The sequence below is a fragment of the Chionomys nivalis genome, chromosome 3 (assembly GCF_950005125.1).
Source record: "Chionomys nivalis chromosome 3, mChiNiv1.1, whole genome shotgun sequence".
In the NCBI taxonomy this organism is placed as follows: Eukaryota; Metazoa; Chordata; class Mammalia; order Rodentia; family Cricetidae; genus Chionomys; species Chionomys nivalis.
The window spans coordinates 90560014-90587960 of NC_080088.1; the positions used below are offsets into that span (position 1 = coordinate 90560014).

The 27947-nt window shown below is 51.9% G+C and overlaps 1 protein-coding gene across 2 annotated transcripts in view; it reads right to left on the reverse strand.

The window, feature by feature from the left end:
• Slc29a4 (solute carrier family 29 member 4) overlaps nucleotides 1-21580 on the reverse strand; it is a 29008-nt gene extending 7428 nt beyond the window's left edge. The window contains exons 1-5 of one of the 2 annotated variants that reach the window (XM_057763403.1): nucleotides 21477-21580; nucleotides 7267-7446; nucleotides 2075-2206; nucleotides 1174-1287; nucleotides 584-712 (exon numbers count right to left, since the gene is read on the reverse strand). In XM_057763403.1, the coding sequence (XP_057619386.1) occupies nucleotides 584-712; nucleotides 1174-1287; nucleotides 2075-2206; nucleotides 7267-7435 (544 nt within the window). In that variant the 5' untranslated portion in view covers nucleotides 7436-7446; nucleotides 21477-21580. Of the gene's footprint in view, nucleotides 1-583; nucleotides 713-1173; nucleotides 1288-2074; nucleotides 2207-7266; nucleotides 7447-12081; nucleotides 12218-21476 lie in introns of those variants that run through there. The other variant, XM_057763402.1, reaches the window with a different exon arrangement.
• Nucleotides 21581-27947: the final 6367 nt, after the last annotated feature.

The following is a 27947-nucleotide window of genomic DNA, read 5'->3' on the forward strand; positions in this document are numbered from 1 at the left end:
TGTGGCTGTATGGGACCCAGCTCCTGCCCCTTTTCTGATGGGGTTGGACCATGCAGCAAAAGCAAGGGCGAGCTGAGTGCATGTATGTACCTGTGCAATCTCAACACTTGGGGGCTGGAGGCAGCAGGATTAGGAGTTCAAAGCCAACCTGGATTGCTTGAGACCCTGTCTCAATTAAAAAACAAACAAACAAAAACCAGAAGGGGGAGTGAGCTGGGGACGTAGCTTAGCTAGGACAGAGCTTGTTTAGCATCCATGATTCCCTGAGTCTTACACCCTGCCCTGCATAGTCTGGGTATAGGGGTACATGCTCATAATCCTAGCATTAGGGAGGTGGCCATGGGAGGATCCGAAGTTCAAGAGAACCAGAGGATGGCATTCGAAGCCTGTGCCACATGAGAGCCACCTCGGTGCGCATGAGGGTCTGTGTGCAGGTGTGTGATGTGTATGTGCACTCTGGGGTATCCATAGACACATGGTCAGCATCTGGACTGACTCAGCCTTGTAGGGTGCATTACCTGTACAACAGGGCCACAGAGCTCTTGGGCTCAGCCCTCCTGGTGCATCCTGGCCCACTCCCTACCTGTGCATCCAAAGGCCACGGTGCCCACGGCGGCCAGGTTGATGGCATAAGCCTGGTCGTGAGAGAAGAGCTGTAGCCACACATCGCATATGCTGATGAAGAGCAATGGACCCAAGGCAAGGAGGTAGCCTGCAGGGAGCAGAGAAATTGGGAGGGGCGTGGTGAGCGCCAGGTGGGGGCTCCTCGCCTCACCCTATTTTCCAAAGAGCTGGGTCTCAGACACTGTGGCTAACCTGTCCCCTAGAATATTAGGCATGTAGAAGACTTCAGGAGAGTCTATGGGAAAATTCTGGGGGCTTTCTGGAGGAGTAGGCATCATAGCTAAGCCTTGGATCTAAAATCCACTGTGCAGATGAACAAAGGGGAGGGTTTATGTAGGGATCTGGGGCTGTAACTGGGCGGGTCACAAGAGCCTGTGGAGGTGCTTGTGCTGAACCTGAGTTCCAATCACAGAGCCCACAGTGGTCCTAGAAAAACAACACATGTTTCACAGACAAGGCTAGGAAGCTGGGTGGGCAGGTGTAGGCTAGGCGCTCTCAGGAAGAACGTGGAGCCTCTGGGAGGGGACAGCACAGGGTGGCCTTGAATACCTGTGGTGATCCTAGTGTGCAGGTTCAGCCTCTCCACCACGACATTGTTCAGAAGCACAGCCGCCAGCGCCACCAAGATATAGGTGAGGCTCATGTCAAACACGATGGAGGTCCCTGCACAGAAGAGCCACAGTGACTCAGAGGGAATTCCAACCCAACCTCCACACTCACCCCTGCAAGGGTTCCTCACTCTCCCCAGGGGACTGACTGCTACCCTGAGGTCACTCAGCCATTGCCAGTGCGGCTGAGAGTAACCTATGTGACAGATGTCCCTCAGCCTGCGATGTTGGTCCCTGGCTAACTCAGCCTCCACACGTAGGTCCAGAACCCGCCTTTACTCCCTGCCAAGGTTTAAATGTGAGATGTCCCCATGGACTCTCACACCGGAACACTTGGTCCCCGGATGGTGATGCTGTTTGGGAAGGACTGTGGAACCTTCGGGAGGTGGAGCCTCACTGTAGGGAGTGAATCACCCAGGAGGGCCATAAGTTTTATGGGGGGGGGGGGACACTTCCAGTTCACTCTCTGCTTCCGGAGTGTGACTGCCGTGTGCCCAGCCAGCCTCTCAATCCCTTCACCATGCCTTCCCTGCCTTCCCTCTCAGAGTGGACCACACTCAGAAAACCATGAGTCAGAACAAGCCCCGTGCTCCCTTCAGCGGCTTTTGCCAGGCCTCTTACCATAGCAACAAGAAAAGTAACTGCTCTGCTCCCCAAACAAAGGCCATGCCACAGTTAGTCATCTACCCAGCACAGTACAAGTTCCCTACTGTGTCCCCGAAAACCACACCGGCCCATTCTCTCCATGCAGGGCCCCCACCGTGGGATTCCCAGAAGGCCCTACACCAGGCAGAGTGTCCTGAGCCACCTGTGAGGGCAGTGCGGACGGCAGAGGGACCCACCTGGGTACTTGTGGTGAAGATAGTCCACGTCGGTGATAAAGCTGTTGTATGGCAGTAGGAAGCCCACGCCAGCCAGCAGCATGGCAAAGTAGATGGCATGGTAGCGGTCGTCTGGCACAGGTTCTTCTACAGCTGAGTGGGGAGACGCCATGAGAGACTAGTGAGCACACTCAGGCTGTGGCCATTGCAGCAGAGAAGGCGTCTACCACCACCACCACCACTGTCGACCACCATGGCCCCTGCCATCCACATCACTGTCTTCAAGGCCACATACATCATAGCCACAGTGATGCCTAATCTATCATCTATCTATCTATCTATCTATCTATCTATCTATCTATCTATCTATCTATCTATCTATCTATCTATCTTTTCAGTGTGTGTGTGCGTGTGTGTGCATGTCTGTGCATGCGTGTGTGCATGTATGCATGTGTGCGTGTGTGCATGCGTGCGTGTATGTGTATGCATGCATGCATGTGTGTGTGTGTGTGCAGGCACACACATAGTGCAGGTGCCCACAGAAGCAAGAGAGTATCACATTTCCTAAAGTTACAAGCAGTTGAGAGCCACCTGGCATGGGTGCTGGGAACTGAACTTGGGTCCTATGGAAGAGCAGAAAGAACTCTTAACCTCTGAGCCACCTCTCTAGCCTTTAAATGTTTTGTGTGTGGTGGCACATGTCTTTAATCCATGCACTCTGGAGGTAGAGGCAGGTGGATTGCAGATGTGCACTGCTGTGCCCGAGTTTTATATGATTTCTGGGATTTGAACTCAGGTCTTCACACTTGCTCTGCAAGGGCTTTCCTCTGATTCCCCAGGCTCAGTGATAGCCAATCTCGATTGTCAAAGAGACAGGGCTCAGACTCACAATGGAAAAACAATCTCTGGCCGTGTCTGACAGAATGTCTAGACTGGGTTACATGAGGTGGTAGAACCCACCCTGAATGTGGGTAGTGCCAATCCTGTGGGCTGGGGTCCTGGACTGAGTGGGAAGCAAAAGTGAGCTGAAGGAAGCTCTGGTCTCCCTGCTCTCTGACTACAGACACAATGTGTCAAGCAGCTCATGACCCTGGTGCCACCATGGGTCTACACCATGACGACTGCATCTTCTATACTGCGAGCCACAACAAACTTTCCCCTCTCTTTAAATTCCATGTCAGGTACTTTGTCACAACAAGGAGGCAAGTAACAAACCCAGCCACTCTGGCCACCATGGGTGCTGTCACTGTGCCTGCTGTCCACTATCGCCACAGCCACTGCCCAGCCATCACAACCACCCTGGTCCTGGCCACGGGAAGAGCAAACCTGACCAGATAGTGTGGTGGCCTTCTGAAGACCTGTGATGGGGTTAGCCAGTGGCCATGCAGCGTGGGGCTGGCAGGAGTTAATGCTCTAGTGCTCAGGATGGGCATCTGTCTCCCCAGACGGGATCCTGGGATTCAGGAACCAGGGTGGACATGGCAGTGACACCCGTCATTGTTCCTTTAACAACTACTGATAAAAACGCTCATTTCTGTCCCTGTTGATCTGGTAGGTTTCTTTCTTCCTTCCTTTCTTCCTTTTTCTTTTTCTTTCTCTTTCTTTCTTTCTTTCTTTCTTTCTTTCTTTCTTTCTTTCTTTCTTTCTTTCTTTCTTTCTTTCTTTCTTTCCTTTTCCTTTCTTCTTTCCCCAACCCTTAATAAGACCTCAGACTGGCGTCCAACTCACCACGTAGCCAAGGATGACCTTGGACTTCTGATTTTCCTATCTCTACCTCCTGAGTGCTGGGATTACAGGCATACACCACCACACTTGATTTATCTGATACTAGGGATGGAACCCAGGGCCTCACACATGCTAAGCAAGCACTCTGCCAACTGGGATGCATACTACATACATGGAATCATGACCTAGAGTGTTCCAGTTTTGACACCAAGACACCACGATTCTGTCATTTGAGACACAAAGGCTTGTCACTCTTACCATGACTCAACAGTCAAGGATGGGGGATTGATTGATCCTCACCATTAAGGGATGGCAAGTCAATGCTGTCTATAGGAACAAGAAAGAATATGCCTGGCACCAGGTGTGGTGGCACGCCTTTAATCCCAGCACTTGGGAGGAAGAAGCAGGCAGATTTCTGTGAGTCTGAGGCTAACCTGGGCTACAAAGTGAGTTCCAGGACATCTAGAGTTGTTGCACAGAGAAACTCTATCTCAAACAAACAAATAAAAGAATATGTATGCCTGGCATATGAGAGGACCTCTTGGCCTCTTGTGGCACTTCTGATTACAGCTAATGTGTTACAGCTAATGGGAGACCCCCAGAACCCAGTGCAAGCAAGGTCCCTAATGTCCCAAGCCTTCAGAAATAAAGGCTCAGCTACCTGCCAGGGCCAGAGCAGCAGGCAGGTGTCTGTCTCTGCTACAGCAAAGGGAACCTAAACGGACCAGTGAAAGAGCAGATCCTGAAAATATGCCGTGGTCACGTGACCTCTGGAAGAGCAGCCAGGGCTCTTAACCTCTGAGCCACCTCTCCAGCCAGGTGGTTCTTCCTTTAAGATGAGTTGATGCTTCTCTGAGGGAGTGTGCTCTCACTCCTGGGAGTCTGAGCGAGTGAGCCATCAATAAATCTGGGTTTCCTGTGACTTGTTCCCATTTCCTGTCTCTTCATGTGACACCCCCTCAGGTTCCCACTACTGTGGTGCCTCTCCACGAGGCCCTCACAAGAACCAAATAGAAACTGGTGACAGGTTCCTGACTCTCCAGCCACTGAAGGCTTAAAAAGCCTCTATTCATTATAAAGTACCTGGACTAAGGTATTTTGTTATATCAACAGAATGTGCACTTAGATACTGTCTTTGCCAGCCACACTTTAGTAAGGTGGTTTTCTTCTTTCTTCCTTCCTTCCTTCCTTCCTTCCTTCCTTCCTTCCTTTCTTTCTTTCTTTCTTTCTTTCCTTTTTTTTACCTTTGGTTTTCAAGACAAGATTTCTCTATGTAGCTTTGGAGCCTGTCCTGGAACTCGCTCTTGTAGACCAGGTTGGTCTCGAACTCACAGAGACCCACCTGCCTCTGCCTCCAGGGTGCTGGGATTAAAGCTGTGTGCCACCACTGCCAGGCCTGGTTTCTTATAATAAATATCTATAATCTATACATGTGCACAGATCCATATCGTATCTATAAATATGCTTCCTCCTATCCATCATCCATCTATCCACATTCATCCTGCTATTCATCCATCCATCCTTCATCCATCGATCCACCATCTAATCAGCCATGCATCCCCACATCCAGCAGCAATGCATATATTCATCCATCCATCCATCCATCCATCCATCCATCCATCCATCCATCCTTACATCATCCATCCATCCATCCATCCATCCATCCATCCATCCATCCATCCGTCCTTACATCCTCCCTTCATCCATCCGTCCTTACACCCTCCATCCATCCATCCATCTGTTCTTACATCATCCATCCATCCATCCATCTGTTCTTACATCATCCATCCATCCATCCATCCATCCGTCCTTACATCCTCCCTTCATCCATCCGTCCTTACACCCTCCATCCATCCATCCATCCATCCGTCCTTACATCCTCCATCCATCCATCCATCCATCCATCCATCCATCCATCCATCCGATCCACTATTCATCCAAACCACTCACTCATTCACACACCCTTTCCTCAGTCATCCTTTTATTCATCCATCTAGTCATTATCTATCCACTCCTCCATTTATCCATTCATCTATCTATCATTTACCTATTCACCTGTCTTTTCCGATGTCTATCATTTACTTATTTTTGGTTTCGAGACAGGGTTTCTCTGTGTACCAGCCCTAACTGTCCTGGAACTAGCTCTGTAGGCCAGGCTGGCCTCAAACTAACAGAGATCTGCCTGCCTCTGCCTCCCAAGGGCTGAGATTAAAGGTGTGCGCAACCACCACCCAGATGTCTATTGTTTATTTGGTTTTATTAAGATGAAGTCTAGTTATATAGCCAGGCTGGTCCAGGATTGTAGCAATCCTATCTCAGCTTCCCAAATGCTAAGATTATAGGTGTAAGCCACCATACCTGGCCTTCTGTCTGTCTGTCTGTCTGTCTGTCTGTCTGTCTATCTATCTATCTATCTATCTATCTATCTATCTATCTATCTATCTATCTATCTTCTATCATCCTTCTATCTCTCAATCATCTACCTAACTCCCCCTCTCCTTCTCTCCCTCCCTCCCTCCCTCCCTCCCTCTCTCCCTCCCTCCCTCCCTTCCTCCCTCCCTCCTATCGAGCATTTCCTGATTCTCTTTCTATAACTGAACCCTGGTGGGTGACAGCCTCCAACACCAAGGGCCCCGTGACTGCAGCCTTTACAGCTCAAATCAGCACCGATGCCTGAGCACTGCCCAGAGCGCCTATGCCCAGTCTGCCAGGGCCCTTCCCCCACCGTGTCTATTGTCACCCTGGGGGCTGGCACTGAACTGACTTCATTCCTCTCTGCACAGGAGCGGGTGTACTTCGTAACCCAACATCGGGCTCAGCCAGCAGAACTCCACCACACAGGGGCAAAGGGTCCAGGATTGCTTCCAAGCCAGGAGCAACACGACTGCAAACAACCACCTGCTCAAAATTCCACCACCCAGGAGGCCCCCGAGTTCCCAGAATGGCGCTAAGGAGCACTGACTTTCGCTGCAGTAGCACTGAGGCCTGCACCGGGCACCGTCCCTCAAGCATGCACAAAGTCCCCAAGCAGGTGAGGGACGGACGGTAGCAGGGCTGAGCCTGAGCCTGTCCCACAGCAGACCTGCTCTGCCAGTCCAGCTGCACAGTAGATTGGGACAGGTCTTCAGTTTGGGGAGACAGGCTCAGGAACGTTTAGGGCTTTGCCCAGATCACACGGTGGGACTGAGAAGCAGCTGTCTGAACTTCACATCCAAGCCTCGTTCCCAGCGGCCAGGAACAGTTAACAAATGAAAAGGGACTTCTTCAGCCATGGTCAGTCACTGTGGATGGTGACCAGCAGAGGTCACATGACACAGTGCAGAGCCGGGGGGGCATGGGTGGTAATTGTCACCCTAGCCACCTTAACTCATCCTGACTGAGTCTCTTAGTCTCCATGACAACCTGAGGCTCCTGCTGTCCCAAAGGCTGACTGGAGGCCATGTGGCTGGCCAGTCATGGCCCTGAGGCAGACAGTACCACTTACTTACCGGGGTCTGTGAAAGTGGGGACACCCCTGACTCTGACGCTTGGATCCTGAGCCCCCTCTGCTGTTGTCTCTAGCTGGAAGTTGTCAAAGCTGAAGCTTGTCACCACACTCTGGCCAGATGTGGCTGCCACACAGGACTCCTTGAGGCGCTGGCTTCCAATGGAGCCCATGGCAGTTCAGGCTGTGAGGAAAGGAGGCGAGGCAGGAAAAGTGGTAAGGGAGGGGACACTATGTTCCCACATCTCATCATTAGGCCTCATACCTGGGGGCTGTCCGTCCATTCACCCCACACCCGCCTGTTTACTTGTTTGAATACATTCTGTCAGCTAGGGATGAAGTTGAGGTACGCACACATGCTATACAAGAGCTCTACCACTGAGCCACACCCCAGTCCCTCACTGGGGGATTCTAGGCAGGTGCTCTACCACTGAGCCACACTCCAGTTCCTCACTGGGGGATTCTAGGCAGGGGTTCTACCACTGAGCCACACCCCAGCCCCTCACTGGGGGATTCTAGGCAGGGGCTCTACCACTGAGCCACACCCCAGTCCCTCACTGGGGGATTCTAGGCAGGTGCTCTACCACTGAGCCACACTCCAGTTCCTCACTGGGGGATTCTAGGCAGGGGTTCTACCACTGAGCCACACCCCAGCCCCTCACTGGGGGATTCTAGGCAGGGGCTCTACCACTGAGCCACACCCCAGTCCCTCACTGGGGGATTCTAGGCAGGTGCTCTACCACTGAGCCACATTCCAGTCCCTCACTGGGGGATTCTAGGCAGATTCTCTGTCACTGAGTTATATCTGCTTTGTTCTGAGACAGGGTTTTGCTCTGCAGCCCAGGCTGGCCTACAACTTGTGATCCTCATGTTTCAGCCTCCCAGACCTGGGACTACAGGAATGCCCCACTACATCTGTCTTTATTTCTCCCATCCTTATAAAAATATATTTTAAAAACTGTCTTATTATTTTTAATCTTATGTGTATCTGTGTACATGAAGGCTGGCTCCTGAGGAACTCAAAGGGTTCAGATCCCCTTAGACCTGGAGTTATGAGCAACAGCAAGCCACATGACTTGGGTGCTGGGAACCAAGCCTGGTTCCTCTGCCAGAACAGTCTGTGCTCCTGACTGCTGAGATATCTCTCCAGCCCAGTTTCTCCTTTGATGTTTCATCATGAAGGATACAAGCTCAGCAACGAGGTGATGTGACCTTGCCTGTTGCTATGGAAACCGGGTGGGAAGAGCAAAGGCTACAGCCCAGGAGCCCAGTTTGGAGGTCTTTGTCCCAAGGGCAGTTAGGTGGCCTTCACACAGGAGAAAACACTGGGCAAAGGAGACATACATATAAGGAGTGGAAAAATATATTGGCGTTGGAATGCCAGGACACAGTGAGCAATCAGAAACAATGGGTGTCATTACGGAGACTGTTCACCAGCCGAGAGCTGAGACTCTCACTCATCCTTTCCCTCTGAGAGGAAGGTGCTGCTATGCATTTCTTAGCCAGTCAACGGGAGCGAGCGACGCAAGGTGAATAATGCCCACTCTACTCTCATGGGCAGAAAGTAGTAGAGTCCAGAATCCAACCCAGGTTTGTGTGATAATGTCTTTCTGGGGTACTGAACCATGGCTCCAGTTCCTCAAGAAGATTCTAGGCAGGGGCTCTATCACTGAGCCACATCCCAGCCCCTCACTGGGGATTCTAGGCAGGGGCTCTACCACTGAACCACACCCCCAGCCCCTCACTGGAGGATTCTAGGCAGGTGCTCTACCACTGAGTCACACTCCAGCCCCTCACTGGGGGATTCTAGGCAGGTGCTCTACCACTGAGTCACACCCCAGCCCCTCACTGGGGGATTCTAGGCAGGGGCTCTACCACTGAGTCACACTCCAGCCCCTCACTGGGGGATTCTAGGCAGGGGCTCTACCACTGAGCCACACCCCAGCCCCTCACTGGGGGATTCTAGGCAGATGCTCTACCACTGAGCCACACCCCAGCCCCTCACTGGGGGATTCTAGGCAGGTGCTCTACCACTGAGTCACACTCCAGCCCCTCACTGGGTGATTCTGGGAAGGTGCTCTCCCACTGAGCCAGAACTCCAGCCCCTCACTGAGAGGGTTTAGCAGATGTTCTACCAGTAAGTCACACCCATTGTAGTTTTGCGTCAGTGTTTCTTGCTTTAGTTCAGATCTGCCTTATCTTTGGAGGAAAGGGAACCCATGGCTGAGAAGAGCCCCAATGCCCAGGTACCCCATGTGTGCATGGGTGTCTATCTTTTCTCCCTCTAACCTTTATCAGGTGAGTTTTAAAACACTGCTGAAGTGTGGTCTTAAGAGAAAACACACCCGCTCTTCCTAGAGCATAAGACGCACGTAGCGAGGGGCACACTGCTTCACTGGACCCAGACCATGGTCAGAGACAGCGCTTCACTGTCAGCAAGCACAAGTGAGAGAAGCCGTGGAAGAAGCCGAGGCCCCCACCCCTAAGAGACTCCACCTTTCAGAACTACATCAATTATTTCTGGACCTGTGCCACCAGCATGCCCTGTGCCATATCCACCTGTTTTCATTTCTTTGACAGGTCATTTCTGCAGCTTTTCTGCCTCGGTTTACCCATTTCCCAGAGCCCAAGGTGAGTTTTCCCTGCCAGTTACCAAGTCTTCCTCCTGGATGAGTCTTCTCTCCACTCTAACTCTCAACAAAGTTGTGTTAGCGTCAGGGACCGAGACTCTCATCTCCTTAGGACCTCAGCCTGTCGCATACTTAAACTCTGAGGCCCAAGGAGCTCTGCCCATATTGGTGGCTGACCCCGGAGTGATATAGACTAGAGGCTGGGAACTTCTTCTGGGAGCTGGGATGCCAGGTGACCCTCCCCTCCAGGCTCGAGGCTCTCCTAAAGGGCATCTCTCCTGCTACTTGGTCCAAGTAGCAACATCTGGACTTGGAAGAGGCTTAGAAGAGCTTAGAACATAGCTGACCTGGGCTTGAACGACAGTGGTATTGGGTACAATCCTGGTCTTGTCTGTCACTCGGCATACATCTGCCTGATCTCCAAAGGGGTGGGTTATGGAAGGCTTAGAATTACTGGATCAGACTCCAACACACCAACCCCCCTAGACAGGAGGTATTGGGCAAGGGGCCACTGTTGGAATACCATTCAGTGTCCATGGATCCACCCAGGCTGGAACCTCAGTCCTGGAGGACACCTGAGATTCAAAACGCCTGGCTCCTGCTCGGTAGGGGCTCCCATGATACAGTCTCCCAGTCAAGTCGGACCAGCATGAGAGGATTCTGCCTGACTGAGGCCACACCATCCGAGAAGGCGGATGTGTTCGGCATCCTGCCAGGCTGCTTGCTCTGGCTCAGTCAGCGTGGCGGGCAGCTGCCACCCACACTGTCCCCATGGCTTTCATCTCTCTCCTCTCCCAGCCCCTCACATTTAGCATCCAGGGGCTTGGATCTTCCCTCCATCTATATTCGCTTTAATTAAAATTTAAGGGCATGCAGATAGACACGGGAAAGGAAGCTCTTGTCTACACTCCTGACTTGGGATCTCCTCTGTGCTTGTCACAAAAGCATCAGAGATGACACAGGTCATTTCTCTAGCCCTCAGACCATCCTTGGCACCAGTTCACCCACCTGGAGAGTGACAGAGTACTTCACAGAGAGTGAGTGGGTGGGTTGTGGGAAAAGCTTAGCTGCTCACACTTGGCGTTTTAATACTGATACAAGCTACCCCTGAGCACCGAGTGGGCCAAAGAGGGCTCCTAGCTCTCAGCAGTCCTGTAAAACTAGGCACACAGCGCCAGTCTGCAGAAGGGATGACCAAAAAGGAGAAAAGCCAAACCCACAGCCAAACAGCTCTAACTGGTCCCTGACCTGGCTGACCACCAACCAGCCCCTCCCAGTAACTGTAGCGATTGAATAGAAAGCTGCTTGCCCCACACCTGAAGCCAGCAGAAGGGGCAGGGAACTAAATTTCACTTGGAAAGCCAACCTGCTCAGCCTCATCGGGCCTTGAACTTCTGGATCTAACCACAAGTCCTGCTTACTAAATGCCCTTGGATGCCCCTGTCCCGTGCCCACTCGTTGTTTAGCGAGACTCCCTGCGCAACCTAAGGCTCCACTCCCGGCTGTAGGATTGTGGGTTTTGAGTCCCTTGAGGCAGCTCCTCTTTGAGAACCAGGGGACAGATGAATGTAACCTCAGTGCCACAGACGGATCAAGGCCTGGGATGCCCGCAGGGCTGAGGGGCAGCTTGGACCCACCTCCCTCCATGCTTTAGGTTTCTGCACAGTCCCGATACTAGCAGACCCTGATGTTTCTTCAGCAGGCACCCCAGCAGAACCAAAGTTGGACTTGGGATTCAAACGGCCCCCAGCAAAGGGGAGACCTCTACGGCAACTCAGAGGTCGTGACCCAGTGCCCAGGCCCCGCCTCTGCCATAACCTTTCCCATGAACTAGAAGTGGACTGGCTGTACGGAAAGGATAAATGGAAGGAAGTGGGTCCAGAAGCAACTTCAGGTGCAAGGACCCCTGGGGTGTGACCAAGGGAGGCTGCAGTGCCACGACCCGGCTCGGCCAAGGCCACCCGCGTTTGTCCCCTTCTAGAGCCTGCGTCTCGCGCTCGCTCCCAGCTGGGATGCAGGGGGTCTGGCACTGGGCGAAAGACCCCTCTTCCCAGAACAAGGAGTGCGGCAGGGATCCCGCGCCTGGGAGGGCGGGAGGGGAGGTGGCGCGACTGGGGCCGCGCGCCGCAGACAAAGGCTCCGACAGGTCCCCGCCAGCGTCTCTCCGCCACCTCCGTGGCGACACTCACCTCGGCCGGCCCCAGGCTGGGATCCTTGGTGGCTGACCGCCGCCCGCGCCCGGACCCTGCACGCTGCGCCCCGCTCCTCGAGGCTTGGGCCGGGCGCGGCGGGCGTCCTCCTGGCTGTCCCGGTCCGTGGGCCTGGGTCCCCGAGCGCGTGCTGGGGGGGGCGGCGCAGCAGCTGCAGCGAACAAGCCCGGCCCGTGCCCCGCCCGTCCGCATGGCCCCGCCCACACAGCTCCGCCCACCATATGGCTCCGCCCAAGTCCCGCCTCCAGCAAAGCTTTCTCCCACCCAGACGCTCCGCCCCATATCTCTGACCCCGCCCCATCACACTACTCCTACTCCACATGGCTCCACCCAAGTCCCGCCTCCAGAGGGGCCTACCACCACCCAGACGCCCCTCTCTGTCTCCACGCCTGCGCTTCACCCACTGAATCTGGTCCTAACTCCCATTTTCGCTCCTATCACTCCGCCCCTAGCCCTACCCTTTCTTCCTATATTCCCCGCCCCATTTTCTTAAACCATGCTCCACCCACTATACATGGCTCCGCCCATAGCCCCGCCTCTTAACTGCCTCCACTTCTGCTCCCACTTCTCTGTGCTGTCTTCACCCTGGTTCCTGCGGTGCCCTTGGCCAGTCCCAACCCAGACCACAGATCCCGCCTCCTTCTTCTGCCTTCCCCCTCTGCCGGACTACTGAGCCCCACCTCTATTCTTTCCACACCCTTTCTCCTCCCCCCCTCTCTGCCTGAGTCCACTATTCAACTTCATTTGCCTAGTCCCACCCCTTATTATTCCCACAGGCTCCACTCCCTCCTCTGGGCCCACTTTGTCATACCTACCTGATCCTGCGTCCAGGTTTTGTATATGACCTGTGTCCCTCCCGACCACCTGCTAGCCCCGCCCCATCACTTCCCATAGCCCCGCCCCTCATGACCCTCCCACAGCCTTCACACGTGCCATGACTCTCTGCCCTGCCTCCCTTCGCCTTGCAAGACCCCACACACAGCATATACCCATCCCTATCCTGCACCATGGCTCTCAGCGGAAGTGCTGCCCTCTACCCACTCACCCCCCCACTTGGCTCCTCTACGTCCCATATCTGACAGCCTAGCACACAGGGTGAACTTGGTGTCCTTGCTGGCCTTTTCAGCCCTTTCAACCTTCCTGTCAGGCTGTCTTCTGGAGCTTAAGGTTACTACTATTTGTGACGCTGACCTGGGGCCTGTGCTGATTGCTGCAGAGGAATCTATTGTGACCCCGGTCCCAGCCATGTGTCCCATGGGGGCCGATAAAAATGAGGCCAGGAAATTAGTGGAACCTGTCTGTGGAGATAAGGGGCCTTCAGGACCAAAGCCCAGAGAGATGCAGTTTCTGGATGCGGGGTGCCCCTCCTCTTACCTGCATCCTCACTTAAATTTGGAAACCTGTTTGGTTCTGCTAGTGCCTGGGTTCTTTCTTATCATCTTGCCATCCTCCCTCAAAGAGTTCTGAGGAGTGTCTTTTTTTTTTTTTTTTTTTTTTTTTTTTTTTTTGGTAGCCTTTCCTTTTGGAGCGCAGGTTGACCTGGAACTCAGGATCCCTGAGCCTCGGCTTCTTGAGTGCTGGGATGATGATAGTGCATCCCCACGCCCAGCTCAACCGAGGGTCAGGTGTACATTCAGGAACAGTGTGTGTCCGCTGGCCTTCCTCTGCAGCTCTGCAAGCCCCGGATGAAGATGGCCTATTGGAGGTTCTAGTGAATCACAATAATCTCGCTGTGAACGACCCCCAGCTTCCCACGGTCTAAAGCTCTGGTGGTATGGACATAGCTCAACTATGGCACATGTCTTTTATCCCAGCACTTGGGAGGTGGTGACAGGAGCATTAGAAATCCAAGGGTCAGCCTGGGCTACACGAAACCCTACTCTACCCCCAGTTAAAATAAAGCCTTGCAAGGGCCTCCCGGAGTCCAGGAAGCCACTCCTGTTGTCCTGAGTATGGGAGACTTCCAAGCAGTGTTCCCTCCACGAAAAGAAATGCTAGAGATAGACAGGTATCATGTTCCATCAAATTCCCGAGATGTGGCAAGACGGAGTGGTGGAGTGGGCTGCAGCACGTGACTGGGGAAGGAGACAAGCCGCTGTCCAGTGGCTAGCAAATGCCACTCAGGGAAAACGGAATCTGAGTTGAGATACTTGAGTGATGGAAAGGACCCTAGGGGACTGTGTCAGCGAGGTCTGTAGCCAAGGTGCTTTAGGCAAGAGTAGCAAGAACACGGTTGCAGAGGCTGGGAAAGTTAAGAGAGCAGTGAAGCCTGGTGTGGTGCAGTCCCAGCACGTAAAAGGCTGAAGCTGAGCCAAGAGCACCACGATCCCAGGCCAGCCTGAGCTACAGAGATCTTGCCCTGACCCCTGAAGAACAGAGAGAAGGAGGGGAAATGAAGAAGGGAGAGTGAGAGAGAGTGAGGGAGGAAGAAGGAGGGGGAGGTGGGGTCAGGAACTGAAATCAGACAAGGCCAGGAGGCCATTGGAGCTTGCGGAGATATTTTATCAATGGAGGAGATGAGAACAGATTCAGACTTTGACATCCTTATCTTCCTGAGAAGATGAAGCAGGAAGAACAAAAGTTAAGGTTAGCCTTGTTGTAGAGTGACCTGGAAGCCAGTCAGCCCGAGCAATTTAGAGAGAATCTGTCTTAAAATGAAAGGTAAGAAGAGAGCTGAGGGTGTGGCTCAGTGGTAGAGCCCCTGCCTAGAATCTCCCAGTGAGGGGCTGGGGTGTGGCTCAGTGGTAGAGCACCTGCCTAGAATCCCCCAGTGAGGGGCTGGGGTGCGGCTCAGTGGTAGAGCACCTGCCTAGCATAATGGGGCTGGGTACCATCCCCAGAAGTGCAAATTAAATAAGTAAATAAATAGTTCTCTTGCTGTTTCAAACATCAATTGAAATAATTCTTCTGGAAAGTACTTTGGCCTAAAAAGCATGCGTAACCTTTGGTTCAGAAAAGCTAACCCAAGGAATTAGCTCTAAATATAGAAAGGCTTTACATTCTAAGATGCTGGCGGCAGTAGCAAGCACTGCAGGTGGCCACGTAGTTGAAGGAGGTGCAGGCGTCCTACGCCTCCCAGCAGGAAACAATGTGAGTGCGAAATTGAAAAACCCAAGGAAATCAGTAGACTCATGTAAGCCCACAGAAAACTCTTAAGTCCCCAAGCTATGCACATGGTTTGAAAGGATTTAGACTAATATGGGAAGCCAGAAGCGTGAGAGTGTTAAGTGACACAGAAAGAGGAAGTGGGGCAGGATCCAAAAGATAGCTTCCACTCTATGTATAAAAAATCAGAGAAGTCGGATAAGATGGCTTTCTGGGAAACGGTAAATGAGCAGAAACCTACCATCAGAAAAGAGGAACCTGGGGCCTGGAGAGAAGATTCAGTCAGCAGAGGACATGCGGTGCAAGGGTGAGGACCTGAGTTCAAGTCCCCAGAGCTCACATAAAAAGTGATGACGTGCCTGAAATCCCAGTGCCGGGGAGGCAAAGACAAGAGAGACCTGGGGCTCATCCTCCAGCCACTCTAGCCAAACCGGCTTGCTCCAGGGTCAGTGGGAGACTATGTCTCCACAAATATGCTGGGGTCGACAAACAGGCTCAGCAACACACACACATACACACACACACATACACACACACATACACACCACAACAAGCAACTTACATAGAACACGGTCTGGAGTTACACAGTGGGCATCAATGGATTCATATAAAAATCCTATGAGAGCTTTTTAAAATAGTTTGGGGGCTGGAGAGATGACTCAGCAGTTAAGAGCACCGGCTGCTCTTCCAGAGGTCCTGAGTGACTCCAGTTCCAGGGCATTTGACTCTCACACCAATGAACATAAAATAATAATAATAATTTAAATAAATCTAAAAATAATTTATTTGTATTTTATTTACACTAGTATTTCCTGCATGTATGTCTGTGTGAGAATATCAGATCCCCTGGAACACGAGTTATGGACTGTTGTGAGCTGCCACATGGGTGCTGGGAATCAAACATCCGTGCTCTTAACCGCTGAGCCATCTCTCCAGCTCCCCCATGAAAGTTTTAAAGGTGATGGAACCCCAGTGTTATGTAAAAGCACAAGGAGAGAGAGACCCTTCAACCTGATGAAGATTACTCCAAGAAAACAATAGCCATTTCATCTTTAAATAGTAGCAAAAAAATCTAAACATAGCAACAAGAATTGAGGAAATTGTGGAAAACAGGAACAAGCTACATTGAAAGCGACAGGGTGGTCTCTCTAAAGGATGTTTTTTTTTAATTTTGGTTTTTCGAGACAGGGTTTCTCTGTACCTTTGGAGCCTGTCCTGGAACTCCCTTTGTAGACCAGGCTGGCCTCGAACTCACGGAGATCCACCTGCCTCTGCCTCCCGAGTGCTGGGATTAAAGGCGTGCGCCACCACCGCCCGGCCACAAGAATGTTCTTTAGCTGCGTGTGTGTGTGCGTGTGTGTGTGTGTGTGTGCGCGCGCGCGTGCGTGCACACACACAGGCACTGAGAGTAGAACTCGTGGCCTCACAAATGCTAGGCAAGTGCTCTCCCACTGAGCCACACTCCCAGTAATTCATCATTAACCTATGGGAACCGGGAAGTCATGTGATTATTTGCATAGTTATTAAAAAGAAAAGAAAAAAAAACTTCGATGAAATCTTATACGGCTGGTGATGTTATTAAATTGGCTGGATACTTGCTTAGCATATGTGAAGCCATGGGTTCGATCCCCAGCACTTCATAAAAAGGGGCATGCTGGAGTGCACCTGCAGTTCTAACACTTGGGGGGGTAGGAGCAGGAGGAACAGACTCTTAAAGTCACCCTTGGCTATTTAGTAACTGAGGCCAGCCTGAGCTACATGAGACCTTCTTCTTCAATACAAAAAGGAAAAAAAAGTAAACGCACAGGTTCTGTGCAAAACACAGCATGATTTAACAAGCCACCTTGGGTTCTGGTACCAGCAGGGTTTTATTTTTTTATTTTATTTTTTTAAATATTTATTTATTATGTATACAATATTCTGTATGTGTGTATATCTGCAGGCCAGAAGAGGGCACCAGACCCCATTACAGATGGTTGTGAGCCACCATGTAGTTGCCAGGAATTGAACTCAGGACCTTTGGAAGAGCAGGCAATGCTCTTAACCACTGAGCCATCTCTCCAGCCCCACCAGCAGGGTTTTATATAGACTCTCTTGCAGATACCAAGGGACAACTGTACATTTTATTCATAGTAGTAAGCTGGAGACAGGCCATGTGTTACAAACGGGAGATGGATAAAAGCCTGCAGCCCTCCCCCACGCGGCGCCCACTCACAATGGAATGTTAAGAATTCCTCGTGCCCTGCACCTGTGTGCGCCTCGGATGCGTTTCTGGAGCGAACAGACAGACACAAGGGAACACATCACGTGGCCCCATTTCTGTGAATTCCTAGAACAGATGAGAGGACTCTAAGGAAATCAGGTACCAGCTACCCTCTGAGGGGGAGGTGGGGCTGGAGGGCGCGGTGCGGGGAGGAGGAGGCGGTACTCTGTGTCCTGGGGACACAATGTGTCCTGCACATTGTGAGCATTTGTGCAGCAGAAGTGTTGGTCCTGCCTGGTGGCTGCACCTGTCATTCTGGCACTCCAGAGGTGGAGGCAGGAGGATGAAAAGTTCAAGATCACCCTTGGTTGCATAGGACATTTGAGACCAGTCTGGGCTACCTGAAATTTGTCTAAACGAAAAAAAACAAACAGGGCTTGGAGAGATGACTCAGTAGATAGGAGCGCTTGCTGCCTGAGCATGAAGATCTGAATTTGGATCCCCAAGCCCCCATATAAACAGCCAGGCACTCCTGTAACCCAGCCCTGTGGAGGTGGTGACAGAGACAGGAGGATGACTGGGACTTGCTGGCTGCTCGCATAGCTTTTGAGACTGTCTCAAGGGAGTAAGACAGAGATAGAGCAGAACACCTGACGCCCTCCTATGGCACACAGGTGCACACACCTGCACTCACTTGTACATACAACACGCATCCATACGACTCACACACAAGTGTGATGGTGCACATCTATAACCCCAGCACTTAGGAGATGTAAGCAGGTTATTCAGATGTTAAAGGCCGTGTCCCATGGCCAGACCTTAGACTCAGCCTGGGTTCCACACACAGCATCAGGGTTCTCCATCCCTCTCTCCTTTCTTCTTTCCCTTCTTTCTTAATTTCCCCTTCCACCGTGTGGGTTCTAGGATTGAGTTCAGGGCACCAGGCTTACCGGCAAGTGCCTTTAACCACTGAGCCATCTCACCACTTTCTCAGCTAATCATTTATTATGACAATTCTAAACAGAAATGAAAGCGAAGGGAGTCGCAATGGGTGTTTGCAGCCTGTTCCCTTTCTTTTCTCAGATATCAGCCGCCCTCCCATTCCACAGCCAGCCTCTGGCCCATCTTATGTTTAATAAATTTCAAGGGCTTTTGTCTGTCATGCCTACACTTAAGGGGCCAAGACAGGAGGATTGCAAGTTCAAGGTTAGCCTTGGCTAAATGTTGAAACTGTCACAGAAAAAAAAAAAAAAAAAAGAGGAAGAAAGGAGAGAGAGAGAGAGAGAGCAATCGCAGATGTGAGGATGCTCTACCTGCAAGCTGTCTTTGACTTTGGCAAGTGTGTTCTCTCCACAACAAGAAAATGCAATTTTAAAAATTAAAGAGAGAAAGAGTCCGAGGGTATCCCCTACCGCCCCCAAAGCTCTTTCGGGTCTGTCCTTTGTCATATGATTTCTGTGGACATAAACCTAATTTATTCTCAACTTATTAGCTTAAAGCCATTAGGATCTTTCCCATCAACCCACAAGCAGGCAGAAGCCTGTGGAGGAGGCCTGCTCAGGACATGGGGAGGGAGAGGGGGAGAAAGGGGGAGGGCCATTGCTCTGGTCAGAGTGAGCCAGTGTGGGTGTGGCCTTCATATTGACACCTGCTCTTGTTCTCGGGGACATTGTGCCCAGGGAGCCCTTTCGCAGATGACAAGAGGACAGCTGGGGAGATTGTGAGTGTTATAATCAGTCACAGTGACACATCCGTGTGACACACTAACCACACTTATCCTCAGAGACCCAAGAACTTGGAATTTCTTGGCTCCCTTTTGGGGAACCAAGTCCAAGGCATCAAAATCTGAGCTTGGGCAGAGCATCCCCAGCAGATTGGCCTAGGGACCTGCATGAGCTACTGGCTGGGACCTGAGGATCAACTCCCTCGTGGTTTGTCCTACACTCCAGCACCATGGACAGATCCCCAAGGCCTCCTGGGCAGAAACCAGAGCTTCAGTGTGGCTCAGCAGTAAAATGCCCTCCTAGACTCCCCAAGGGAGGGGCTGGGCTCAATCCTAGAGTGTTTGCTTAGTGTGTAAGAGGTTCAGTCCCCAACCCTGGAAAAGATAATAAAGACGTAATGCTTGCCTAGTTTACATAATACTCCAGGTTCAGTGCCCAGCACTGGGGTGGGGGTGGGGGTATTAAAAATTAGTTTTTCCGGGGCTGGATCGACAGCAAAGTGATGAGAAGAACACGGCTACTCTTTCTAGAGGACCTTGGTTCAATTCCCAGCATCCACACGGTAAGTAGCTCAACCAGCTGTAACTCAAATCCCAGGGCATTGTGAGCACCAGGTACATGCATGATGCACAAACAAACACGCAGTCAGAATACACATACACATAAAATAAAAAATAAATAAATCCATTTTCCCATTAAATCCCCCCAGTCTTGATTTTTGAAGCACTTGTGTCGTGGGCTATGAAGACACCGCAATCCCGCAGTGCTGGCTAAGCATGCATCAGGGCGTGTTAGCACACTCTTGCAATTTCAGCAGCTGGGGAGGTGGAGGCAGGAGAATCAGGAATTTGAGGACAGTTTGGGCCATACGGTGAGTTCTGGGCTGGCCTTGTTTCAAAAAGATCAAACAAATGAAAATGACAAGAAATAAAAAATAGAACAAAGAAACAGGAAGAAAAAGAACTTAAAATTAAAAAGAAAGGAAGGAAGGAAGCAACAGAGGCAGGGACTGTCCTAGGAGGGCAAGGATGTGCTGCCTGCCACACGTTGCCAGGCTCAGGGGCGGGGAGGGGCGGGCAATGCATACTTTGCTGGGATCTGCATCTTGTCATTGCTAGCACAGAGGGCGGTCCAGGTTCTGGAGGACTCAAGTCACACAATGCAGCGGGGCAAATGTCCATCCCTTCCCAGCCCCCCAAACCTGTCCTTCCAGTGCTCCCCAAACACCACTCCCGAGACTGCTAGGTCTGGCTATCAGATAGTGGTTCCCTTGCATCCGGCTCTTCCTGGGACTCCCAGGGCGGGCATCAAGGCTGCGGGTGCTGCTGGGGGCTGGCTTGGGATCCAGGAGCTGCCTGGCCCTGCTCCAAAGGCTTTCCAGCTGGAAATAACTCTTCATTATTGGCTGCTGCGGGTACGGATGTCAGGGTTTGGAAGGGATGGGGTGAAACACCTCAGTGGCTTGTTGCCGCCACGGGGGTGCCGACTGCATCCCTACACCTCAGGGGCACCTAGGCTTGTTGCCGCCACGGGGGTGCCGACTGCACCCCTTCCCGCTGGCTGTCTTCCTGTACTCCTGTGAACTCGGGCGCCTGCCGTGGGCAGCTCCACCTCCCCCCAGCCTATCCCTCAAAGTCTAGCTTCCCGGTCCTATGATTTCCTCTCCTTTATCGTTCCTTTTTTTCTTTCTTCTCCTCCCTCCCTCCCTCTTTCCTTCCTTCCTTGGTACATAGCCCAGACTGCTCTTGAATTTCTGATTCTCCTGCCTTCCCCTCAGTACTGGAATTCCAGGCATGCCCCACTGTGCCCAGCCTTGTAGTCTTTTATGCCTATGTTATCCACACAGATTTCCCCTCCTAGAGAAGTCCCCCCCCCATAGAGCCTTCTCATCTTCACTTCCTTTGTGCTCCTTCATCTCTAAGTTCCAGCAGCGCTCCTCCTCCAGAAAGCCTCCTATGTCTTCCCTTTGCCCCTGGGATGAGGCCCAGAGAGGTGAAGACATTTACCCAAGGTCACACAGCAGAGGAAATAAGAATGAGCAGAAAAAAGGCCTGAGGAACGAGGGCGAAGTGAGATACCCTGAAATGACCCCACCCCATGTGAAGGGAGGCAAGTGCACAGACTGCTGCAGGCTAAGCCACTTTCTAGAAGGTTCACAGTGTGTCCATTTCACAGGCAAGAAAACTGATGCCAGAGAGCCCCAACCAGACACCACGGGAGTGGCAGAGGCAAGACTAAGTCCAAGCCCGCCTAGCCTGCGCTGATCTCTCCTAATTCATCACCCCTCGGTGTTCCGGGACTCCTAGCCCTGTTGGGGACCCCTGGGGAGGCGTCTTGCTTACCTGAGTCCCGCTGTGCCCCCTCCCTCCGAGGCTTCTCCGCGTGGTGGCAGGTCTCTGTGAGCCGCACACACTGCTTGGGAAAGCTCCTGTACTCTCTATTTACAAGAGCAGCTTCTGAACGAATGAGCCAGGGAAAATGTTTGGCTTCCGTGGGTGGGAGCTGGGGCCATCTGTTCCCAGGCGCTGAGAAAACACCGTAACTACAGCCACAGTGCCCAGCAGAGCCTTGCTGAGCGGGGCCCTGGCAACCACGGGCGGTACATCCTAAGGCAGGGCTCTGCCCCTCTGTGGGCCTCAGTGTCTGGGTCTATAAAAAAAAAAACCAGGGGACTCATGAGCTCTGAGACCCCAGGATACCGGCCCTGCTGCTTCCCTCTCGCTCCCTTCTTACTTCCTCTTTGTACACCCACCCCCATGAAACCAAGTGCCCCAGGGTGGAGAAGGCGGCTGACGTCCGCGGCAGGGCACTGGGCTATCTAGGACCAGCTTTTAGGCTTTTACGACTTAGTGCCCTCATTTGTCCCCGGGCTGAAAATAGAGAATCGTTTTCGAATCCAAAAATTTATGATGTAGGAGGGTAAACGAGAGAGAGATAGTCCCTTCCATCAGGGGACACATCTGTCGAGGACAATGACTTTCCAGATGATGCTCTAAATGGTTCAACATCTCTGGCAACCAGGTAGAAAGAGATTAGACTAGATAACTTGATATCCACATAGGTGGGGGGTGTGTAGTGCCGTGGTGGAGCCCCTGCCTAGATCCCCAGTGAGGGGCTGGGGTGTGGCTCAGTGGTAGAACCCCTGCCTAGATCCCCAGTGAAGGGTTAGGGGTGTGGCTCAGTGGTAGAGCCCCTGCCTAGATCCCCAGTGAAGGGTTAGGGGTGTGGCTCAGTGGTAGAGCCCCTGCCTAGATCCCCAGTGAGGGGCTGGGGTGTGGCTCAGTGGTAGAGCACCTGCCTAGATCCCCAGTGAGGGGCTGGGGTGTGACTCAGTGGTAGAGCCCGCGCCTAGAATCAGCCAATGAACATCTGAGGTGGGGGTCAGAGGAACCAGTAGAGGTTTTCTTTCTTTTTTTCCTGCCATGGGCAAGAACAGGGGTTGATTCCTAGCACCACAGAGTAGGGAGGCAGAGAGACAGAGACAGACAGACAGACAGACAGACAGACAGACAGACAGACAGACAGATGAAAAAGACAGGGAACTATCTGCCCTGCCCCTGGAGCCTTGAGCTCTCTACTAGGTCCTCTGGAAACTGTAGCTCCAAGGGTGCAGTTCCTGAGGACACAGTCCTCCAAACCTTGTCCTTTACCTTACTCTCCAGAGAGAAGGCAGCAAGTGTAGAAGCTGCTCTGCCCTCTCTTGTGACCCGGGACAAATGCTTTGGGCTCGCCTGAGTCAGCCGTGTCACTGTAAGTCGGGATGAGAGTGGGAGCCATGCCACAGGAGGGACGGGGGAATCATGACTGACATTCGACAATTATCGATCCAGAGCTAACACCACGCTGGGCACGAGTGCTGGGTGGTCAGTAGCGTGAACAGATGTCCTGGGCACTGAGTGACTTGGTGCAAAACTGTGGTGCAGGGTGAGGGCACTTGTTTGGGAATGAGGCCTGTGCCCAGGGGGTAAGACCTGTGTCCCGTGGGTGAGCCTGTGTCCCGTGGGTGAGCCTGTGTCCCGTGGGTGAGCCTGTGTCCCGTGGGTGAGCCCTGTGCCCGGTGAGTGAGGCCTGTGCCTGGTGGGTGAGGCCTGTGCCTGGTGGGTCAGGTTAGCGCTGGGTGAGTAAAACTTCTTGGTAAGGCTGGATCCCTCCTCTTGAGGAACTTATGGTGGATGAGGACACCTGTCCTAGCCAGTTCTATTTAGGAATGCTAGTTAGAGCTGTGACCACCATCTCTGGAGACCTGATATCATTTTTTGGTAAAAATTTCAAAAGGACTGTTGAAATTCCAAGATAATGACAGATTAACTAAATAAACTCATGAGAGTAACCCACGGCCTGACTCCTGAGTGCTTTACCGCTGTCGGCATAGAAAAGGTTACTTCCGGGCGGAGGCAATGGGTCTGTTTCCAGCACCACAGTCAATGAAGTCACACGGTGCGATTACCTTCGGGTCAGCTGTGGTGTGATATTTACACCTCAGAAATTAATCAGCGCTTGGGTTGGCGAGAGGGCCCAGTGGGTAGGGGAGCTTGCTGCCAAGCCTGGAAAAGTAAGTTCATTCTCTAGGACCCACATGAGAGACGAAAGACTTCTGCAAGTTGTACTCTGACTCCACATGTGTGCTGTAGCCCACGTGCACCCACACGTGCACACACACACACATGCACACACACCTGCACACACACACACATCTGCACACACACCTGCACACACACACTTAAAAAAAAAGATAAACCGGTGATAGAAATCGGGGCTCTTCTCACTGAACAGTCACTGCTACCCCACACCACTGTAAACATTCCCCACTGAGTGACTGCTGCCATCATCCGTCATCCTTTGCGAGTGCCCCCCAGACACATCCCAGGTCCCTGTCCATTTGGCTGCTGCCTGGACAACTAGGCCCCTTGGCAGCTCCCTGCCCCTTCAGGATGGTAGGACAGCTCCCTTCCCAGCATCCCTCTCAGAACAAAGCAAAGCCAGAATCTCCAAATTCTTTCTCCTTTCCCTTTCCTTCTTTCCTTCTTTCCTTCTTTCCTTCTTTCCTTCTTTCCTTCCTTCCTTCCTTCCATTCTTCCTTCCTTCCTTCCTTCCTTCCTTCCATTCTTCCTTCCTTCCTTCCTTCCTTCCATTCTTCCTTCCTTCCTTCCCTTCTTCCTTCCTTCCATTCTTCCTTCCATTCTTCCTTCCCTTCTTCCTTCCCTCCTTCCTTCCTTCCTTCCTTCCTTCCTTCCTTCCTTCCTTCCTTCCTTCCTTCCTTCCCTCCTTCCTTCCTTCCTTCCTTCCTTCCATTCTTCCTTCCTTCCTTCCTTCCTTTCTTCCTTCCTTCCTTTCTTCCTTCCATTTTTCCTTCCCTTCTTCCTTTCCTCCTCCTTCTTCTGTTTGTTTATTGAGACAGGATTTCTCTGTTTAGCTCTGGCTATCCTGAAGACCAGGTTGGCCTTGAACTAACAGAGATCCACCTGCCTCTGCCTACCAGTGCTGGGATTCGGACTGGAGATTCAGCCAGCACACCTGGTCGAATCTCCAAATTCTTTTGTGGCTCCCATTTGCCCTCGGTACACCAAAGCTTCAAGTTCCAGCAAGGCCAATCACTGCCAACTTTGCTCTCTCTATCACCATCCGGACTACCATACAGACACACAGTACTGTTCCTGGGAGCCCAGTTTCCAGTGCCCTAATGTTTCAGCCTTCTTCAGGATGCTGAATCCCAAGCTAAGCAGCCCGAAGGCTCCTGCTTCTACTTTCCTGATACCAGACACATGGCTACCACTTATGTCCCTTAGGTTGAGAGTCAATAAGGGCATGTGTTTCGGGGAACAAAATCAGAGCAGACTGGTAGGCATGGGAAAATGAGTGTTGGGTGGACCTGGGCTGACCAAGAGCAGTGATTGGAGGCCAGGTCAGCCGTTCCCACTAGTCCTTCCAGGTTGTTAGGGAGAGGTGGACCGTCGCATCCACTTCACAGTTTGCTGTATTACTATTGTTTAGAGACAGGGGCTCAAGTAGCCTAGGCTAGCCTCCAACTTATTATGTAGTGGAGATGACCTTGAACTCCTGATTCTCTTTTCTTTACTCTGCCTGTTGGGATTACATACACCACGGCAGTTTTATGTGGTGTTGGGGTTTGAGTGAAGAGCTTCGTGCATGCTAGGTAAGAATGCTAGCCTGCCCTTGCCTTTTAAGACTGGACTATGGTGTGTGAGCCTTTCGTCTTTTGACCCCCAGGTCTTGCTCACGTAGGGCCAAGCTCCACACTCTCTTCGTTCTTTTTCTTGCTGTTTTGCTGGACCCTTTCCCTCAACTGGCAGGATAATCGGATGTTTGCAGTGGTGGAAATATGAGCCCTGAGCATGGCTGGCGGTGGAGACAGCCCCCAGACTGGGGAATCAGGGGGAGCATGGTTGGGTTGGCAGAAAGAGTTTATCTCGGCTGAATTCTCTAATCCTCTTCAAGGATTAAGGGAACTTGACGCGCTTCCCTTGATAATGTCCTTTAAAGATTTAATAAGCTTGAGACTTTCCAAGAGAAAACCCTGAATGAGGAATTTGAAGGACTTACTTAAGCTCCTGACTCCCCGTGTGACCTTGATCTTGGTCCTACTGTAAAGTGCTCGATTGGTAGTGGACAGGTGGTCCAGGATGCACTGTGTTTAGAAAGCTTGGGGCAAATCATAGACCAGCAGACAGGGGCTTGGGTTGTAGTGAACAGTAGAGAGCTTACCTAGAATCCCCCAGTGAGGGGCTGGGGTGTGACTCAGTGGTAGAGCGCCTGCCTAGAATCCCCCAGTGAGGGGCTGGGGTGTGACTCAGTGGTAGAGCACCTGCCTAGAATCCCCCAGTGAGGGGCTGGGGCGTAGCTCAGTGGTAGAGCCCCTGCCTAGAATCCCCCAGTGAGGGGCTGGGCGTGGCTCAACAATGAATGTATTCATCCACTGATGGGTCTAGGATTGAAAGAGCTGTTTGGCAATGGGGTCCGGGCATGAGGGGTGGGACACAGCCTTTGAAGGATAAATCTTCTTTCCCATCCACTGTTCCTTTTGGGGCATTCTCTGTCTCTCTGCCCCCTGTCTCTCTGTCTCTCTGCTTCCTGACTGTCATGAGGTAAGCAGGTCTCCTCCATCCCTCCCTCTCTTTCATGTTGTCCTGCTTTTCCTCAGCCCAAAGCAAAGGAGCCTGCTAAGTGTCCTGGAAGCAAATAAATCCCTTCCCACTTGAAGTCGTTTCCCTGGGGAATTTTTAAACAGTTCCCAACACAGGCAGAGGAGAGGCTGAACCTCAGAGGAGGCTGGAACCAGGGACAAGAGTCCCAGGGGACCTTCTCGGCCTCAGAGCACGCCCACCTTCTGTACCTCCCCCTGCCAGGCTGGCTGTTCTCTTCTGCGAGCAGGGAAGGGGAGGGCAGTTGGCTGGGGGCTGGGGAGCACTGAGTGTCTAGGCGGATTGGGGTCCCTGCACTTGGAGCGATGGAGGACTGTCCTGCAGCATCTAGACCGTCGGTCCTCAGTCCCTTTGCGGGTCAATCAACCGCTTTACTGGGGTCGCCTAGGATCGTCTGAAAGCACCGATATTCACATTACGATTCCCAACAGCAGCGGGATCACAGCCCTGAAAGAGCGATGGAAATAATGTCACGGCTGGGGGTCAGGGGGTCAGCACAGCATGAGGAGCTGTGGCATAGGGTCGCAGGGTCAGGAAGGCTGAGAACCGCTGCTGGAAAGTGTTCACTTTAGAGGAAACAGAGTCTGAAGTTTGGGGAAACCAGAGTCCAGGGGTTTAGAGAGAAACGGAGACAAATCTATTCTCGTCCCTTTGATCCTTATCTCTATTGTCAATTCCATGACAACAGGAGACAGCACTTTTACGCCGAGAGTAATTTTTGAAACAACGGTATTTTTTATATCTGTACAGTCCCAAGTGCTCCTTCTTTTAGGGTGTGGCAGGCACAGTGGGTCACTCTAGGGTTTTGATACCTCCAGGTGGGTCACAGCTGTAGTCCTGGGCCCCTGGGGTAGTGACTGGCCAGGCCACTTTGGATTCTTTCCGTTGGTTTCTGCTGCCCCCTGCCCGGTCCTCCCTCCTCTCCGTGGTCTTTCCTCTTGAAGGACATTTGAGAGCACCTGAGAGCTTTACGGGAAAGCAGCGCGCCAGGACTCTCACTGTCACTCGAAAGGATCATCTTCAACTTGAGAGGCCACACACAGTGCTGCGGGCCCCTCACACACATGCTCGGTGTCACCTGAATACAGAAAAACACACTCTGAGTTACACACAGACACACTAACCTAGCTGCATGTACAAATCACACACAGGTAACAGGGACACACACTAATTCACATACATGCAGTCACAATGACAGATATATACACGTGTATATAGTGAAACACGTATACACTGACACACCAATTCACACACACATGTTCATATACACATAAGTCACACACATGCGCAGGGATGCAGATTGACTCAAAGGTACATTTTCAATAAATGCACATCGACACAGCTCGAATCACACACATACATTTTCACATATAATAAATCACATATACAAACACGTAGGCATACAGTCTTAGTGTGGGAAGTCTTTCTGGGTTTGTGTTGCTTTTATTGGTTAATGAATAAAAAAGCTACCTTGGCCTTTGATAATGCAGAATAGAGCTAGGTGGGGAAAACTAAACTGAATGCTGGGAGGAAGTAGGCAGAGTCAGTGAGAAGCCATGTAGCCTACCACAGGAGACAGACACCTCCACTGGAGCCCACCAAAACTTTTCCAGTAGGCCACGACTTCATGGTGACGCACAGATTAATGGAGAT